The following is a 19,670-nucleotide window of genomic DNA, read 5'->3' as shown; positions in this document are numbered from 1 at the left end:
TAAACGTACTAAAAACCACTGAATGATATAAATTAATGAGTTATATGACATATGGATTATATGCAATAAATGTTACCCAAAAGTGAATTGCAAGATAAATGATCAAACACTTGGAGCTCACAGTAACTGTCAAATCACTTTAAAAGTTTTAAATGCTTACCCTCCATTTTAGAACTTACCTCACTGTGGACAGGCAAGAAACTGTCCATGGGACGGCGTACCAGTCCATGACACACTTTGAGCAGCCTGATTTACTCCATTTTTATACCTATAATGTTCCCTCAAGTGGGATATTTAAGCCCAAACAAGAACTACTAAAAAAATTTTTTAAAGGTATAGTCAAGTGATTGAGTGAAAGTTCTGGAGTCAGACAAACCTGTGTTAAAATTCCAGCTCTACCACTTACTTTCTAGCTTCACAGTTTGGTTCTCTTGGATCTTAATTTACTCCTGGGTAAAATGGAGACGACTACAACTTACACCAAGTTTTAGGAGGAGTAAAGAGAAAGACCAAAGTGCTCAGCTAGTCTCTAGTACAGAGAACAGGTTCAACAAATGTCAGTCATCATAACCACCTCTTCCTCCCCCTATTTTTCCTGCTGGATCTTTGCATCCAACCCCATCACTGCTCAAATCTTTCAGGCTCCAGGAATTCAGCACTGTTCCACTGCCCCAATACACAGCAACATGTTGTTTCTGCCTGCCTGGGAGTTAATCCCATTCCTCTAAACACAAAACCTCCACATTTCTTTTAAGGAACTACCCTTTGCCTCCATTCTCAGTCCATGTGGTTTTCGGTTAGAGGATGATCTACTCCAGGGGCCGGCAGGTAACCCTGGTCTAGCCAGTCACAGAATTCCATCTCCCTGGCTCCAGAGGAAGCCCTTATATGAGAGCAAAGGCAACACAGAGGAAAGAAGAACCTAGAGAGGAAGAGAAATGGGGTTCTCCGACACCACCTCAGACCCTGGATCCAGCTTAAGTCAGCTCTTACTACCTCTAAGGATTTCTCAGCCAGTTACTATCAGCCAAGATATTCATTTGGCTGCCTGATTCAGGTTGAATTAGTTTTCTGTCACTTGCAAATTAAAGTGTTTTTTATTGAAAATAGCTCCTCACCGAAATCCAAACATGATTTCATCATGGCGGAGGTGAGCATCATCATCAATAGACAGGATGGCCTCTGTCTCAATTTCATTCCAGGGCAAGAATCGATTATTCAAACTGTTCTTCTCAGTACGAACCACCTATAAAAGGGAAGGAAACACTGATGATCAATACTGCACTACAGAATGCAAAACCCAAACTGCCTTTAGGTCAAAGGAGACTGTGGCTAAATTTACTGAGTAATCTTCCTTGTTACCTACCACTTTGTATAATCTAGCCCATGACTTTCAGGAATAAAAACTGCCTTATAATTAAGTAGTAAATGAGGATTTCACATTTTAAGTCTTATTCATTTACTAATTTTCTCGAGAAACATGCTAAAGCTGAGTATCATTTTACACATGTGATAAACACAGTGGAGGGAAATTAAAAATAACTTTCCCAAGAGAACACAAGGTGGCAGAGCAGAACTGAGACTATGCTTCACTGCTTGGGAATAGCACCCCCACCCACCCACCCACCCCCACCCCGTTTGCACATAAACTGTAACACCAACTCAGAAATCTCTGTCATTTCTGGGTAATTTTAAGGCCCTTTTTTAGGTTTGTTGTTGTTTGTTTGTTTTTTTAAAAAAAGGACTGCCTATCCTATTGAGGTTAATTACTCACCTTTGCCATTTCTACCTGCAGCACTGACTGCACATATAAAAACTTTCTTTCAAGGTGTACCTAAATTCAGTAAAACTTACAGTTTCTGTGTCTACAGAAAATCCCAATGCAAAGACTCTCTATCCAAATATGTGCAAAGCAGTATTTTCTTCATAAAACAAAGATTAGTGCCTGAACAGAAAGTATAACTTTTTCGTTGTATTTAAGCATAGTTTACTGCAGTGTAGGTGGTAACTCTGTGATTCACCTTGTCCTCTAGTGTGTGAATAAACAAGGATGGCCATTCTTAGTGCTTTGATAGCTCATTTTATTTTTATGGTTTCTATATCTAATTAATCCAACTAATAAGAAACCATCATTATTCTCAAAAACCAGAAACAAAGAACTTCTTACTTTCAACAGAATGTTTTACTTATACTGAGGATAACCTGTATCTAGCATGATGAATGTAATTATATTCGGGGTCTAAAAGTTTATAAATGATTTCAAAGGTATTTCCATGGCCTCACGAGTATTGTTTCTTCAGCTTCAAACATTCTTCCTGTTTTTCTACCAAAATTATTCTCTCCCTGGAAACCCAGCTCAGAAGCTTCCTCCCACAACCCTCCCCTTGTCAAAATTAATCACTTTTATGTTCTTAAAACAGAGTCCTCATACTTCGATTAATTCATTCTAGCACACTCAGAATCCAGTTAGTTGCGAAATAGAAGGACCTTGGAGATCATCCGATCCACCTCTCACTTTATCCATGGACAACTTGCAAGTGGCAGAGCTAGACTCTAATGCCTACCTTCCAACTCCAAATCAGCATTTTTCTGCTAATCTTATATTATATTTATAAATTTCATCAAGCCAAAGCCCCAAGGCAAATGCAATATTAAATTTGTGTAGCATCAAGAAAACTACTGCTAAATAAGAAAGCTTATCAAATAGTTTATATGTTTACTTTATTAAAGAGCTTTTTAACACTGCCTCAGCCTCAGAAGAGTTCCTCCCAAATCAAAACAAGGAGGGATCTGTAACAGATTTGCTACTACAGAGAACAGATGTAAAAGCTAAGCATCAGACACAGAAATTCATCTTGCCTTGCAGCACACCTGACCAGTATAAAAATCCCTGAGCTTGTAGCCCACAATTCCAGACTCAGATACAGCAGTGACAGAACAAAGGCACTGAGGCCTGAATCGGAGAGGAGAGGAGAGGGAGAAGGCCAAGTACACAGCACAGTAGCTGCCAGGCTCCGTTCCCCAGGGATTGGGAGGGTAGCCAGAAATAGCAGAAGCCAAAAGCCAACCATGGCAATGATAAAACGTCATCTATCTTAAGATACACCCAAGTTCAGAATGTTCAAATGTAAATAACGTCCACCTGAGAATCAATGGACCATGGTAGTTGGTCACTCAAATTCCCCCAACAAACTACCGTGGATGGTTCACTTTACTTTACTAACATGCCTGGTGTTCACTTAATACAGAACTGCAATTCTGCAGGTTCAGGTGAACAAAGCTCCCCCTCAACTCCAGCAGTGAATACACAGTTTAAAATTCAGTAGTGAATACACACAGTTTAAAATGGAAAAAAACCCTGAAAATCCAATTCTTGACTATGCCACTGTACATGACCAATTTTGTGGGTTAATCACCAGGAGGATTAGCTACAGGAAAATTAGTAACCCAGGAACATAGCACAGAACTTCAGCACTCAGGTGTGATTCAAAGACCAGCAATGTAGGCATCACCTGGGACTCTGTTAAAGTGCAAACTGTAGCTCTGGCCGGTTTGGCTCAGCGGTTAGAGCATTGGCCTGCGATCCAGAGAGACCCAGGTTCGGTTCCCACTAAGGGTAGGTACCTTGGTTGCAGTTTGTCCCCGGCCCTGGTTGGTCATGCGGGAGGCAGCCACTCGATGTGTCCCTTTCACATCGATGTCTCTCTCTCTCTCTTCCTCCCGCTCCGTCTGAACAAAAAATAGAAAAATGTCCTTGGGTGGGGATGAAAGAAAAAAGTGCAAACTGTAGGCCTATCACCAAAACTACCAAGTCAGAACTTAAAGTTTTACAAGATCCCCAAGGGACTCCTATGCACATTAAATTTTGAGAGGGGCTGGTACAGAGGATTTTAAAGCCTGGCTTTGGAGTCTCTCACAAAAGCCTGAGTTCAAATTCCAATTCCACCACTTACTAGCTATGCGAATGTTTAAGCAACTTCTTGCTAAATCAACAGCCCTGGGTTGTGTACAAAAACTGAAGTTGTTTACCAGCCAAACCTGACAATCCTATAAACAACCTAATTCTTAATCTAAAAACAAGAAACAACAAAAACCTAAAATGATTGTGACATGATACCTAGAGTGTATCCCAAATTTTTTGTACAATTTACAATGTAAATCAAATCAAGAGGACCTGCTTATCCTCTGGAAGACTCAGACAGACCAAAAGGTCTAATACCAAATGTATTCTGGCCTAGATTTTGCATCCAGTTTGTTGAGCAAGTTTATTAAAATCCATTAAGGACAAGTGCTGCGGGTTCCAGGAATGCGTGCAGTGTGCGTACCACCTACCTCCGCTTGTCCTGGCACTACTCCTCTGGGCTGGACGACAGCAAGGCTTTCAGGATTACGGAAGCGAAGCATTAGCCATCAGAACCAAAAAAAAAGCTTTAAGGAGTCACAGAAACACAACATCAAGTACCACAGCAGCTTACTTGTGGTTAGCTCACAAATAGTTGTGGTCAGTAAGTCTGCTTTAAGAATTTAGAGCCATGCTTCTGAACTAGGAGTGATTCCTGCCCCAGGAGACATGTGACAATGTCTGTGAACATTTCTGGTTATCACAACTACAGCAGGGGGGAGCTGATCTACTTACATTTAGTGGGCAGAGACCAGGGATGCTGCTAAATCCTACAAAGCATAGGACAGCCTCCCACAACAAAGAATTATCCAGCCCAAAATGTCTCTGGTGCCACTGCTGAAACACCCTAATTTATAGTCAACCAACAGGACACAGTAAAACAAACTTCCAAGAATAAATATAGCTCCTTATTTAAGAAAAGTCCCCTTTTCCCCAAAACTGAAAAGAGATTTCTAGCCTTGCAAATGCACGCTAAAATGAAGGGGTGGGGGTGGGGTTCTTTTAACAATTTTACTTCAAAACTATAGTGCTTAAAGGCTAGAAAAAAGATCAGCAAGCCATCTACTATCCATTCTGGCACCAAAATTAGACAAAAAGACTCAAAATTCACAATGCAGCCCTAGCCGGTTTGGCTCAGCGATTTAGAGCATCGGCCTGCAGACCAATGGGTGTGATTTTGGTCAAGGGCATGTACCTCGGTTGCTGTTCATCCCAGGCCCTGGTTGGGATCATGCAGGAGGCAACCAGTTGATATCTCTCTCTGTCTCTGTCTCCCTCTCTCTCTCTCTTCCTCCCTCCCTCCCTTCCACTCTATCTGGAAAAGAAAGAAAGAGAGGGAGGGAGGGAGGGGGGGAGAGAGAGGGGGGAGGGGGGAGGGAGGGAAAAAGAATAAAGAAAGAAAGAAAGAAAGAAAGAAAGAAAGAAAGAAAGAGAAAGAGAGAGAGAGAGAGAGAGAGAGAGAGAGAAAGAAAGAAAGAAAGAAAGAAAGAAAGAAAGAAAGAAAGAAAGAAAGAAAGAAAGAAAGAAAAGAAAAATTCACAATGCAGACATGCAAATCAGCATTGGCGGCAAAGTGTTTGAGAATTGGCAGATTAGGACATTAAAGAAATGAGTAATCAGAAAGTTAAACCAGAGTGGTATGTCATGTTTAGGAAATATTCTCTCTTGTTGATGTTGTTTTATTTTGTTTCTAATTAAAACAATGTTCGTCCTTCCTTTACAATGGCTGTTTTTCCATGCCTTATGTTTACACCTTACTAAGTTGTGAACATGAAGACTTATCTTCAAGTAATTGATATAACAACTACTAGTGTAACACTGACCAGAATGTATAGAGCACAGTGCCTGGCATGCAGAGTTTCAACAAATGTTTTATAATTGAATAAATGAATGAATGAGAAGTAGTATCTAATAAAGCCCTGCACATTCTATTTTCAGAATATGTAATAAAGACTTAAGAAGTCTGTATATAAAAACTATAAACATTCAATATACTGACACCTCTCAGAATTGAATCTAATCTTCTATAGCAAAAAAAAAAAAAAAAATCCACCAACCTACAACAATCAAGTCAGGAACAATGCTCACTAACATTCGTTTTTCTTGTTTCGTGTGCACTACTCCCTGATGATGCTTCACTAGTTCTTCTGTTTAACAATCATTCATAAAAGCCTTGACTTTCTCATTGTACCTTTCTTCTCATCACAATGGACCAGTACAGCAATCACGGCCAAGAACCCTACCATATGCGAATGTACACAAGTATATCCATGATCAAAAAATAATTAGTAACCTCTGCTAACATTCAACTTGGTTCTTGAGGAATTCTGGAGTTTATGAATAATAAAAGAACTACTACTCTAATAGGATCCTTTCTCATAGTATGTTAACAAGGCATCTGGCTTCTAAATCCATGCAGAATCAGCAAATCCACATTAATTAGCAAAGTATCAATTCACATCATAGATCAACTACCATAATAAGTCTGATTCCCAATTAGTGAGTAAAGATCTCTTAATATCTACGGGATAGAAATGTAAGTAGTTAATGCTATCAACAAGGAACATTTCAACAGTTTAGTAAGTGATCATTGCTCAAGTGAAGCAGAACTATGTTTTGGATTCAAATGGAGGAACTACCTAAATGCAAGCAGCTCATGATTAGTCATAAGCAAGTCTAGGTAGGAAAGAAAAATTAAACATGAAGAGATTAAGTGAATTAACCCTAATCATGAAGTAGACCAAAGACAGAGAACAAAAATATAGAACATTCCTGAGAAGTAATAAAATTAGAAAATGTATGTGGAAAATATAAAACAATACAAAAACAAATGAAACCTACTAAATTCAGCAATTTAAATGCACTTAACAATGTCCTTTTTTGCTGTAAGGTCAAATTTTGCCCAGCTAAACCCAACAGTCTCCATTAAACAATATACTGTACATACATAATGGTAATGAATCCATTTCTGAGAATGAACTTTACATCATACAGGCAATAAAGGTAAATAGCTACTAACTTTTGTCTTCCATCCTCCCCCTTCCTCTAACTTAAAGAAGTAACCCCTCATAGCTTGGGAATCAAGAACATGCGGTCTAGGTAGAAGCACATCGTCACGTGTACCTATTTGTGAGGTATGTGAAATAGAACTTGAGGTGACTGGGTGGAGAGATGATCCACAGAGAGAAGACAACTGAAAAAGGACCATTAAAACTTCTCAGTTCTTCAATGAAGTTATGGAGGCAAAAAGTTAGGAAATGCAAAGATGGAAGGAAAAGAAATAAGATAACACAGTGAACTGATTTTCCATTTATAACTTAGTTTAAATTTGGGTCTAACACAGTAAAAAGAAAATAGTACATTTTAGGTTATGAGCTAAGTCCGCTAAACTTATAAGAGAAAAAGTTTGCTGATGATCCCCGTGACACTGTAGGTAAAATAGGACAGGTTAAAGGTTCACCATCAAATGAGAGAATGGATATAAAGAGCATGACACTACCTACACAGGATATGCTCAAAACCTGTGGTCATTATAACATGAAATTAGTACATCCTCTTCCTAATTTGTAAACATTTCATTTATATATGTATATGTGATGTGATGGGGGGGGGGGGTAGTGCCTTTCCAAGAAATTTTGATTTGGTAAAAAAAAAATACCCACTGAACTATGGTCAGAAGTCCTAACATCTAAGTTCTAACTTAGGTATTAATTAGTCAAGTGATCTAAAGCAATAAAATACTCAGCCTGAGCCCTGGCCGGTTTGGCTCAGCGGTTGGAGCATTGGCCTGCGGTGCAGAGAGACCCGGGTTCGGTTCCCGCTAAGGGCACGTGCCTTGGTTGCAGTTTGTCCCCGGCCCTGGTTGGTTGTGCGGGTGGCAGCCACTCGATGTGTCCCTTCACATCGATGTTTCCTCTCTCTTTCTCTTTCTCTCTCTCCCTCCCACTCTATCTGAACAAAAAATGGAAAAATGTCCTCGGGTGAGGATAAAAAAAAAAAAAAATACTCAGTCTGAGATTCCTAACTCTGAATTAATAAAAAGAGTACATATGCCCTGGCTGGTTTGGCTCAGCAGTTAGAGCTTTGGCCTGTGGACCAGAGAGTCCCGGATTCGGTTACCGCTAAGGGCACACACCTCGGTTGCAGTTTGTCCCCGGTCCTGGTTGGAGTCATGTTGGTGGCAACTACTCAATGTGTCTCTTTCACGTCAATGTTTCTCTCTTTTTTCCTCTCTGTCCCTCCCACTCTATCTGAAGATAAATGTAAAAATGTCCTCAGGTGAAGACAAAAAAAAAAAAAAAAGAGTACATATAAAACTAAGAGAGGAAGACATTACCTAAAAATTGATTTGCTCCAGTTAGTAACTAATTTAGGCAACATGACTCCAGCAATTCCTTTATACATTTAGAATTTCTGCTATTAATTTCTAATTTCTAGAAGCTTTCTTTTATATGCTCAAACAAAAACAAGAGAGCCACAGCATTAGTCACCAAGTAACAAGTAAAATACTGTCACACACATACACACACAAACCCACCCAGATACACCAATACTTAGTGAAGTCTACCAGACTTGACACAGTCATGGACCTAAGAAACTGGCCAAGGCTTTTCCTCTTAGCTTTGCTCAGAAATCACAATTTTATGAAATCATCATCTGATACATTCAAGTAATATGTTTAAAGTAGAGTGGGCACAGATGAAAAATAAAGCATATCAACTTCTAGAACAAGCCTTTAGAATTCTATTCTTGCCTGAGGTCTAAGCAGAAGTAAAGCCTTTAATAGTCCAACTGGCAGAGGCCCAAGACTGAATATTAATGACACTACATAGCCAGTTTCTCTTCCAGTCTTCCCTCGTTTTCCCATAGTAGACTACTGGGGAAATAGTACTAAAATCACTATCCTAGCCCTGGCCCGTTTGGCTCACCAGTTAGAGCGTCAGCCTGCAGACCAGTGAGTCCTGGGTTCACCTTCTGGTCAAGGGCATATATATCTGTTGCAGTTCATCCCTGGCCCCAGTCAAGTTGTGTGGGAAGCAACCAGTCGATGTGTCTCTCTCACATCAATGTTTCTCTCTCTCCCTCTCTCTCCCTCCCTCCCACTCTATCTGATGATAAATAGAAAAATATCCTCAGGCCCTGGCCGGTTTGGCTCAGCGGTTAGAGCGTCGGCCTGCGGTCCAGAGAGACCCGGGTTCGGTTCCCGCTAAGGGCACGTACCTTGGTTGCAGTTTGTCCCCAGCCCTGGTTGGTCGTGTGGGTGGCAGCCACTCGATGTGTTCCTTTCATATCGATGTTTCTCTCTCTCTCTCTGTTCCTCTCTCTCCCTCCCACTCTACCTGAACAAAAAAATAGAAAAATGTCCTCAGGTGAGGATAAAAAAAAAAAAAAAAAAAAAAGAAAGAAAAATATCCTCAGGTGAGGAAAAGTAAATAAAAAATAATAATAATTAAAATTAAATCAAATTAAATTAAATCACTACCCTACCATGACATTAAGTTCCCCAAATGGAAGTCTCCTTTTTAAATTCTAGTATTAAGGCTGAAAGGGAGGGGAAAGGCAGTGAAAAATAATCTCATCTCTCTATAGTTATCATTTGGGAAAAACTAGTGCATTGTGGCCTTACCACTTCCACAGAGACCTCAGAGTCTACTAGGAGATGTGACAGGCTTATCCCTGAATCCTCCAACTCAACTACTACTGCCCTGGTCCAAGCCGCCAACACTCCTCACCCAGGCTATTGCACAGCCTTTGAACTGTTTCTGCTCTTTTCCCCATGGCCCCACATGTATCATATTACTAAAACCCTCCAATGGCACCCTAATACTTATAAAATAAAATCTAGACTCCTTACCACAGCCTATGTGGTCCTACATGTGCTGGCCTCCGCTTTCTCCAAACTTCTTTCAAACTCTTCCCTCGATCACTCTACCCTGGATACACTGGGTATCCTCGCCATGTCCTGAACATGACAAGCTTCTTCCACTTGCCATTCTCTGTATGTTTCTCCAGAATTTACATGGCCCATTTTCTCACTTCATTCAAGCTTCTGCTCAAAAGTCACCTTTTCAAAAAGGCCTTCCCAGGCACCCTGTGTAAATCAGCAGTACCCTTTACAGAGAAAAGAAATAAAAATTAAGAATCAAGGGATCAGTTGTCAAAAAACTGAGAAATGAATATACTGTGTGAAGATGAGCATGTTTTGAGTGTGCAAAACTATACTTGTTGCCCTGGCTGGTGTGGCTCAGAAGTTACAGCATTGGTCCCCACACTGAAGGGTCATGGGTTCAATTCCTGGCCAAGGGCATGTACCTGGATAGCAGTACTGGGGTTCCAGGTTCGATCCCCAGCCCCAGTCGGGGCACATGCAGGAGGCAACCAATCAATGTGTCTCTCACATCAATGTTCCCCCCTCTCTCTCTCTCTCCCTCCATCCCTTCCACTCTCTCTAAAAGTCAATGAAAAAAAATATCCTTGGGTGAGGATTAAAAAAAAAGACTATACTGTTAATAACTAAAAGATGTTCTCTTCCATAACACCCAAGTTTTGAAACCCCCAGAGAGCAAAGTCTGATGTTCTCATGCCCACAGAAACCTCCGACAAGGCCACCCTGTCTATTACTGTTTTCCAGGACATCCAATGAAGTGTGGAAGATGTGCTAAAGATCATAATAAAGTAGTAACTCATGCCAAAATTTTGGATGGGATTATGACTCAACAAGAGATCACTTGCAGGTTTCTACCTCTAGAAATGCTGAATAAACTTCTACCAGACCCAATCCTCCCACAGATGGTAACTATAAACTCTGGAAAAAATATCAAAAAAACAATTACCTGCCCTGGCCAGTTTGGCTCAGAGGTTAGAGTGTTGGCCTGTGGTCCAGAGAGACATGGGTTTGGTTTCCACTAAGGGCACATACCTTGGTTGCAGTTTGTCCCCAGCCCTGGTTGAGTCAGGGCCGTGTGGGAGGCAGCCATTCGATGTGTCCCTTTCACATCGATGTTTCTCTCTCTCTCTCTCCCTCCCTCCCTCTCTGAACAAAAAAATGGAAAAATGTCCTCGGGTGAGAACAAAAACAAAAAACCAACAATTACTTAAAGGTGCTAGATAGTGAACAGAGGTGACAAATTATAGAGGGGAGCTGAAATTTAGGAAGAAATTACCAAAATGGGGAGAATCTCTATTGCTTTTACCCTGAGAGTAGCCCAGAGTTGTCACCACGCAGGACAGCTTAAACTCATATATGACACACAAGACTTTCTAGCCTGAAGCATAAAAGGGCAGAGTTTGAGGCAACCACAGCCCCTGAAAAGGAAGTAGGTTCCAGAAAGGAGTGAGCCAGACAGGAGGAGCTCCAATTATGTATAAACTACCCAGTCTCTGGCCCACACCAAAACCATGCATACTTGGTGCTATCTGCAGCAGACCAGCTGAAGTCAAAATTAATTGCCTGCTAAAACTAAAATATCAACATTTTTTAGAGAAATAAAACAAAATCCAAAGTTTTTACAACATAACATTCACAATGTGAAGAGGTTAATATAAAGTTGTTTGATGTACAAAAGAAAAATGTGACCCAGTTCTCAAGAAAAAAGAAAATCAATTCAAACAAATCCCTCACCCTGGCCAGTTTGGCTCAGCAGTTAGAGCATCAGCCTGTGGACCAGAGGGTCGCAGGTTCAATTCTGGTCAAGAGCATGTACCTCGGTTACAGGTCGGTGTCATGCGGGAGGCAACCAATCAATGTCTCTGTCTCCCTAACTCCCCTCTCCCGCCGTCTGAAGATAAATGGAAAAATATCCTTGCTTTAGGACTAAAAAACAAAAACAAAAAAACAAATCCCCAAATAACTCATATGTTGGAATTAGTTGCTAAAGTAGACAAAGATGTTAAAGTAGTTATCATTATTTATACTCAATGAAGTATACTCAGAATGGAAAAAAAAAGAAAAAAAAAAAAGGAAATCTCAGCAGAAAAACAGAAACGATTAAGAATCATGGAAATTGCTCGGCCAGTGTGGCTCAGTGGATTAAGTGTCATCCCATGGACAGAGAGGTCCCAGTTCAATTCCCAGTCAGGGCACATGCCCGGGTTTTGGGCTCGATTCTCAGTAGGGGTGTACAGGAGGCAGCCCATCAATGTTTCTCTTTCACTTCGATGTTTCTATCTCTCCCTTCCTCTAGCTTTAAAAAAAATAACAATTTTTTTTAATATCCTCACTCAAGGACATTTTTGCATTTATATCTTCAGATAGAGTGGGGGGGTACATTGATGTGAGAGAGACACACCAAGTGGTTGCCACCCACACAGCCCCAACCAGGGCCAGGGACAAATTTCAACCAAGGTACATGCCCTTAGTGGGAACCGAACCCAGGACTCTCCAGTCCGCAGGCCAACGCTCTAACCACTGAGCCAACTGGCCAGGGCAAAAAAATTATTTTTTAAACAAAAACGTGGAAATTAGAAAACATAGTATCTTAAATTTAAAACTGACTGGACTAGCTTAACTGACTAGATTAACGGTGGACACAAAAGTCAGTATCCTTGATGATAGATTAACAGAAATTATCAAAACTAAAATAGAAAAAAAAAATTTAAAGAAATGACAGAGCCACTGAGAACTGTGGGATAACATCAAAATGTCTAATACACATAACGGACTCCCAAAGGAGAGGAAAAAAGAAAAAAAATCTAAATAATAAATAAAATGTCCCCAAAATATGATGAGAAACATAAATGGACTAGCTCAAGAAGCTTAATGAACCCCAGTCAGAATAAAAATCAAAGAGAACCATGCTACGGCACATCATACTCACATTGTTAAAAACCAAACACAAGGGAAAAAATCCTGAAAGCAACCAGAGAAAAACACATTATACATAGAAAAACAAAAATCTGAAACTCTATTGACATATCATCAGAAAAAATGGCAACCTGGAAACAGTGGAACATCTTCAAAATGCATGAAAGTGGTGGTCCCCAGCTAGTAAGGGGTTTTTTCAAGACTAGCCTTCAAATCCCTGGCACAATACTACTCTCCATTTGACTTCCATTAGATATTCTTGTTGTTACACTCCAGGAGCTAAGGAACCTGATTCAACTGTTTACAAAACAGGAGAGAAAGAGAGAGAGAGAGAGAGAGAGAGAGAGAGAGAGAGAGCGCGAGCGCGCGCGCGCACACATTCATCATTACCACCTCTGCTCAGAAGTCCCACACCATCCAAATCAGAGATCTGCTTCAACTGGTGAAACTATCCCCATCTCTCTGGGTGGAATCCTGTCACCTTGCCCAGGCCCTATTCCATTTGAACTGAAATTCTCTTTACATAAAGCATTTGGGGCAGGAGTGTCCAGGAATGGTATCAGTGAATATCCTTTACTTCAAGCCAGATGCAATGTAGTTTCCCCTTTATTATGAAAATAATAGTAAAGAATGAGGAATTTTAATATATAAATCCCTGTAAGTACCCCTAAGGCACCTCTACTCAAACACCCAGGGCTCAATAGATTTCTAGCCAACAAATATGTAGCATTTGTTCTTACTGCTCAGATGGGAATTCGAGCATAAGAGAAGCACAAATTGTCCAGCATTTTCTGAAATGGTATGTGGGTTCCTGGGTTGTTTCGTTCAGCCAATATGCTCATTTCAAATAATTTCCCCTGAAAGACTGAAATCTGAGAGATTGCCTGGGAACTACCCTGCTAATTTTATAAAAACATGCTAACTACAATGTAATGGAGAGGGTACACCTGCATCCTAGGTGGAAAAACTACTGAGATGTCTCACAATAGCACCTTTTGTCCACAGGGGAGAGTGTTGCTAGTCTCTCTTAGCCCTGATACCTGGGTAGTGTTGGCTCTATTACTAAGAGGTCAGCAATTCAAATGCTGACCAAAAAACCTACCTCTCTTTAAATACAGCCCTGACTGGTTTGGCTCAGCAGTTAGAGCATCGGCCTGTGGACCACAGAGTCCCGGGTTCAGTTCCCTTAAAGGCACGTGCCTCGGTTGCAGTTTGACCCAACCCCAGTTGGGGTCATGTGGGTGGCGACCAGTCGATGTGTCTCTCACACATCAATGTTTCTATCTCTCTCTTCCTCCTTCTCTCCTTCCCACTCTATCTGAAGATAAATGTAAAAATGTCCTCAGGTAAGGATAAAAAAATAATAATAAATAAATACAAAGCATAATTAAAATATTTAGAAAATATACTGAAATGCTCTAGTTTGAAACTGGTTTATTTTTGGAAAGTTTCTGGCATTTTCCCACTAGGCATTATATTATTACGATGAGATGCCCAATAATCAAAGAAGACTACTTATTTTCCACCGAGGTTAAAAGAAAGGACTAGTTCTGGTAAGTTCCCTGACAAATTTTAGTCATTGTTAAAGGGGGTGGCATCAGCTTCTCTGCATCCCTATCAAATTCAAAGAAAACTTAGGAAAAATGGAAAATAAAGGCTGCTTTACTGTCCTGTTTGCAGGGACACATCTACCCTTCACTAAATACTTTTTTTTTTTTTTATTTCAGTGACATCCAAAAAGTTGTAACTGAGAAAGAAAAAGGTAAAATTCACTTGGGAAGAAGTCTAAAAAGAAATTTTCCCATTTATAATACTTTTCTTGATACACAACTGGGATCAAAACTTTTAGAGCCCTACAGTCTTGAATAGCTGCAAATTACACATTCAATTAAATAAAAAACAAGAAAAGATTAGCAGCAGTAAGAAAAAAAATTCAGATTTATACAGAAGAAAGCAGGCAGTAACAGCTATGACACAAAGAAAAATTATGAATTGGACACAAGAAGCCTTTATTAGTGAAGTGAGTTAAAGCTGTCCGTATATAGGCGGAATGTCCATACTCCTTCAACATAAAGGAATAAGTAGGAATAATTGGGTATTTTTCTAGATTCTATACTTATGTTCTCTTAGATTCCTCTTTAATCTTGAAGTCAAAGAAGTTAATTAATTTATCAAAAATCACGAAATGACTATTTAATCCCAGGTCTATATAACACTTCAAAACTCATACTTTTCTATTATACCATGCTACTGCTTAGAAAATATTTCACATGAACTCCTCAATGAAATAAAACTTCAAAAAAACTGGTCTAGCCCAAACATTCCCCTTCCGGACTAATTCTTCCTAAAAACTACACTAATATTCTTAAGCAAACTTCTAGCCACAAATGGCCCATCAGACCATCTGCCCTTCTTTGCTACCTTTATTCTGGAAAGTACCCATACTGCAAAGTTGCTGGCAGTTTGCTTAAAACCTGCTCTAAGGCCTCAGATTTAAGAGAAATGGGTAATCTCCTTCTAGACTGTCAAATTTACATCAAAAGGTGGGTAAACAAAGTACTCAGAACTACAGCCCTATCCTGCATATAAGGCTATATTTTTCCTGTAAAATACAGCATCCTAACCATGACGAATAAAAAATGAGAAAAACTACGAGAGACTACAGGAAAGGTTCGGAATCTCCAAATCCCAAATATAAAACCCTGACTCCAATCTTCCAAAAGACGTCTATAATGTTCTGGTAAATGGCACAGTTCTTTTTCCTAAATCCTTTGGGAGGTGATTAAAACTGCAGCTTCTGGAATCAGACATACCAAAGCTTAGCTTCTCCATTACTAATCATGACTTTGAGAAAAATAATTAACCTCTCTAAGCCTCAGCTTCCATACATATAAAATGGAGAAACCACAATAGATAATGATATCAATTCTAAAAGTGCATAGATCATAAATGCTTCTTAAAGGTTAGCTTTTCATCAATCTCTACTTCGTTTTTGTTATGACATAAAAGAAATCTATGGGTCACTGAAGGGGTTTCATAAATCTTCATGGGGCCAGTATCAATTTTAGTTTTGGAGACTCTCAGAAAATTTAAGGAGTAGCAGAGATGAAACTGGCAAGGCCTGAAAAGGAAGCAAACAGAAGTATCATGGGGCAAGAATTTGCATAGGTTAAAAAGTGTATATGTATCTATACACATACAGAAAAGGAATTAAAAGTGAAACACTATCTCATGCAATAAAACAAACTGCTCATTTTTCTATTACCATGATGGGGACGCCAATGTCAGGCCACAGAAGGTCTTCTGATGGTAGCTTGGGAGAATTCCACACCACCACTACCTTGTTCAGGTAAGGGAGGCCATTCAATCTCTCTAAAGAGTTCATAAGCACTTCCTCCCGCTCATAAGTCAACATCACTACTGTGAACTGCTCCCGTGGAACATTGCCTCCAAGTGCTGCCTGAAACTCCTTGCCAGAACCCCCAGCTCCACCACCAATCGGCCGAAATCCAGTCCCTGAGCCCAAGAATTTGGCCTCTGAGGGTAACACAGGGTCAAAGGGTGTGTGGGGGAAAAGATGGAAAGGCCCTGGAGCAGAGTTCCAACTGCGGTAAAAGTCAGTGACAGTCAAAGTAAAGTTGCGGAGGTATTTGGGTGAGGCATAAGGTGGCTCAGTTTCTACTGGCCCCAGGTCCAGGTCCCCATTGTCGGCCATGTTGGGGTCAGTTCCAGCCGCCTTGCCTGAACGATGGGGGATCTCAGCTGCTGCCTCTTCCCGGATGGGAGCAGCTGGGATCTGTATTCGAGTCCTAACCATAGCCAGCACGGTATTGAAAATACTGTCAGCGGTTGAGAAGTAAGTCTCCCAAAGAAAGCGGCCTTGCCGCCTCATAGCCAGTAGATCACTATCTGAGAGACTTCGTAACAGGAAGTGAACCTCAGTAACACGTGGCTTGGGCACCACCAGGGCTGCCTCATTCCACTGCAGCATGTCATGGTAAGGAAGCTGTACTTGCTCCCCCAGCACAACTGGGACAGCACCAACTTCCAGGGCTTCAAAGAGCCGTGTTGCACACCCAGATGAAATAACCAAGTGAGGATCCCCTGGAGTGATAATGAGGGCAAAGGTGGAAAGCTTCAGTAATTCTAAGCGGTCCTCCCGCTCCCCACACAGTGCCCACTCAGTAGGCAGACTGGGTTTAGGCTGGTTTTTGCAGGTAAATTCTACCAGGACCTGATCTAACTTGCTGTCCTGTACAGCCTTTAGGGTAGCAATGATACGATCATCATAGTCGGCTGGGGGGTCACCCTCCATTTCTTCTTCAAAGGAGCGGGCCTCCTGAAGGCTGGATCTCAGTGATTCAATCTTCTCACCCTGGAAGGTGAAGAGATATTTCCGCTTAACTGGCACCTGCGGTGGGATTTCCATGAAGTTGGGCTCTGACATGGCATGGACTAGTGGCGATACTACCAAGTCAAAGCCAGGTCTGTACTGGGCAGCATAGAAAGTGGACTGGGCCACCATGGCACGGCCTGTACTGACATTATATAGTAAGTTCTGTGTATCTGACTTCCGTGACAGATTGATGATGACATGGTTGTGTCCATCTGTCCGCCAATGTGGTAGAGAATACAACTGCTTCTCAAGTTCGGCAGGCCGCAGCACTACTGGCTCTTGCATCTCTCCCATTAATATCACATACAGGCAGGCAATGTCCGCATTTTCTGTAACATAGACGTTGGCTCGTGCTGTAGCCTGGAAAGCCTGCTTGACCAAGGGATCCAGGTAGCTGCTAAAGGCAAACTGGTCACTGTCATAAACATAGACTGGAAAACCAGAGGTGAGAGGGCATCGAGAATAATCAAAACAATTGTGGAGCCGGCAACCCCGAACAACCTTTGGGGGAGGAAGGCCAGCATCATCCTTCTCTGGGAGCAATCGGATGGGCAGAGAAAGTTTGGGCTGATTTTGGGCCATCAGCTCTTTGTAAGAATGCTCAGTCTGGCTAATGACATTCTTAAGTTGAAGCAGGTCTTGTTTGGCATTTTCAATACTCTTCTTACAGGCTTCGATCTTCAGGTTCAGCTTGGCAATTTCACTGTTCAGCTCTTGCCGCTTGGCTTCCAACTGCAAGAGCTCTTCACTTACAGACTCCCGAATTCGGCAAAGATCCAACACATGCTTTACCTCGCACAGCTCGTTACCAGCCCGTGGGCCAAAGATCCTCTTGCCGGCCTCATTAGCCTCATCCAGAGTGGTGAGATAATAGTGAGCAATGAGGGGAAAGAAAACCAGGATGATGAAGAGCGTGAAACTGAGCCATGTGAGTCGGATACGGTTGGACCACCGTAACATACAGGTTTGACCTCCATTCCCCACTCCCCCATTCCGCAACATGGTATAGCCTGTCATGAGTTCCTTTGTGGCTCTTGCCCCCTCTGATCACGTAGGGTCACTCGCCATAACCATGAGTTTCTATTAAACAAAACGTAATCTCCTTTTACTCACACGTTTCCATAAGAGTTAGTGTGCTCCCTGTACAAGGCACCAAATAAAAGGGAAATTTCATTTTCCTCAGCTGTAGTTGAAATGGTCTCTGACTCTATTCCAGCAGATTTTAAGTTCTGGATGTTGACCAAAGAACACGTCCTTAATCTTTATCAAATGGTAAAAGGTACCACATTGTTGATGAGATGAAAAGGAGGAGGTCCCTGATGATGAAACCCAGGAAAAATAACCTGGAACCAGATAGACTTTTTCACCGGCCATAGCTCTTATTCCTTCGTTTTGCTGACCAACAAATATGCATAGTTACTATTCACAGTTATGAAGTAGCTGGTTAAGATAGAAATAAATGCCAGCCTGTTATCGATGTCATTGCCAACAATCAGGCCTGCAAAAGAAAGAGAACCATGTCAGTCTTGAAGAAATTATGTTCAACAACCCTGTCCACCCCCCATACATTTCTAGAAAATGCTTAAATCATATAAGATAAAACACTGGTGTGTGTCCCACAAAACATTTTAAGTCCAATGTAGGTTTTGGTTGGTATGGATACTTTTACTTGTGGTTAATAAGAAATAAAGATAAGTCCAAAACCAGCTTCAGTTTTCACACACACACACACACACACACACACACACACCCTTCTTCCTATTTAACTGCATATAGGGCAGCATTAGAGCCCTAAGTAATGATGATCAACTACATTCAACAGAGGGCCAAGATGCTTGCAATATTTTGTTACTCTAGACGTAGGCATTGCCTTTAGTTGAGGAGAAACATCTTTCCTAATCTAGCCTTGATAGCTTTGTTCATTCTTAACATGAAAGCTTCCTTTTGAGCTACCTATAAAAAAAAAATAAACAAATAAACAAACAAAACTCTATAAGCTCAGTCTGTTATATGCACAGATGAAAAGAGTTGAAGAGAACTCCTTCAGGCTTTACCCAGTAGCAGATGCAGTAATCCAGAGACAAAATGTATTTCCCAGTTTGCTTCTCATTTATCATGTTATTAGACATCATGTGCTCCTTCTTAAAATATATATAGTAACTTGGTCTTTTAGAAAAAGCATTATACTTAGAAATGACGGGCATTATTTCTTATCCTTTGGAGACAGCTTTGCTATCAGACCTTATGCCTCAGTTTCTTAATCTCCCAAAATGGAAATAAGTGTATGGAGATAACAACAATATATTGTGTTGTTATGAAAATAAATGATAGAGGATGTGAGGGTGCTTCAAGCTAATAAATCTTGAAACAATATTCCTAGTCCTGTTCTCTTACCAAACTTTTCACAAGCTATAAAACTTTTTCATTTACTTTCACCTCAAACTCAACTTTAATCTAAATCCATATTCATTTTTTAAACTTATAATTTCTTTATTTTTTAAATTTATCTTTATTGCTGAAAGTATTAAAGATGTCCCTCTTTTCCCCCTCTGACAACTTTTTCCCCACTT

General features: G+C 40.7%; 1 protein-coding gene across 4 annotated transcripts in view; it reads right to left on the bottom strand.

The window, feature by feature from the left end:
• EXTL3 (exostosin like glycosyltransferase 3) overlaps window positions 1-19,670 on the bottom strand; it is a 60,344-nt gene that overhangs the window by 23,244 nt on the left and 17,430 nt on the right. For all 4 annotated transcript variants that reach the window (XM_036239735.1, XM_036239733.1, XM_036239732.1 and 1 more), the window contains exons 2-3: window positions 15,970-18,598; window positions 1,119-1,246 (exon numbers count right to left, since the gene is read on the bottom strand). In XM_036239735.1, coding sequence (XP_036095628.1) covers window positions 1,119-1,246; window positions 15,970-18,117 — 2,276 coding nt within the window. In that variant the 5' untranslated portion in view covers window positions 18,118-18,598. The remainder of the gene's footprint in view (window positions 1-1,118; window positions 1,247-15,969; window positions 18,599-19,670) is intronic.

This window comes from Molossus molossus, unplaced genomic scaffold, assembly GCF_014108415.1.
Source record: "Molossus molossus isolate mMolMol1 unplaced genomic scaffold, mMolMol1.p scaffold_m16_p_4, whole genome shotgun sequence".
In the NCBI taxonomy this organism is placed as follows: Eukaryota; Metazoa; Chordata; class Mammalia; order Chiroptera; family Molossidae; genus Molossus; species Molossus molossus.
This window is presented reverse-complemented; position numbering and strand designations above follow the sequence as displayed.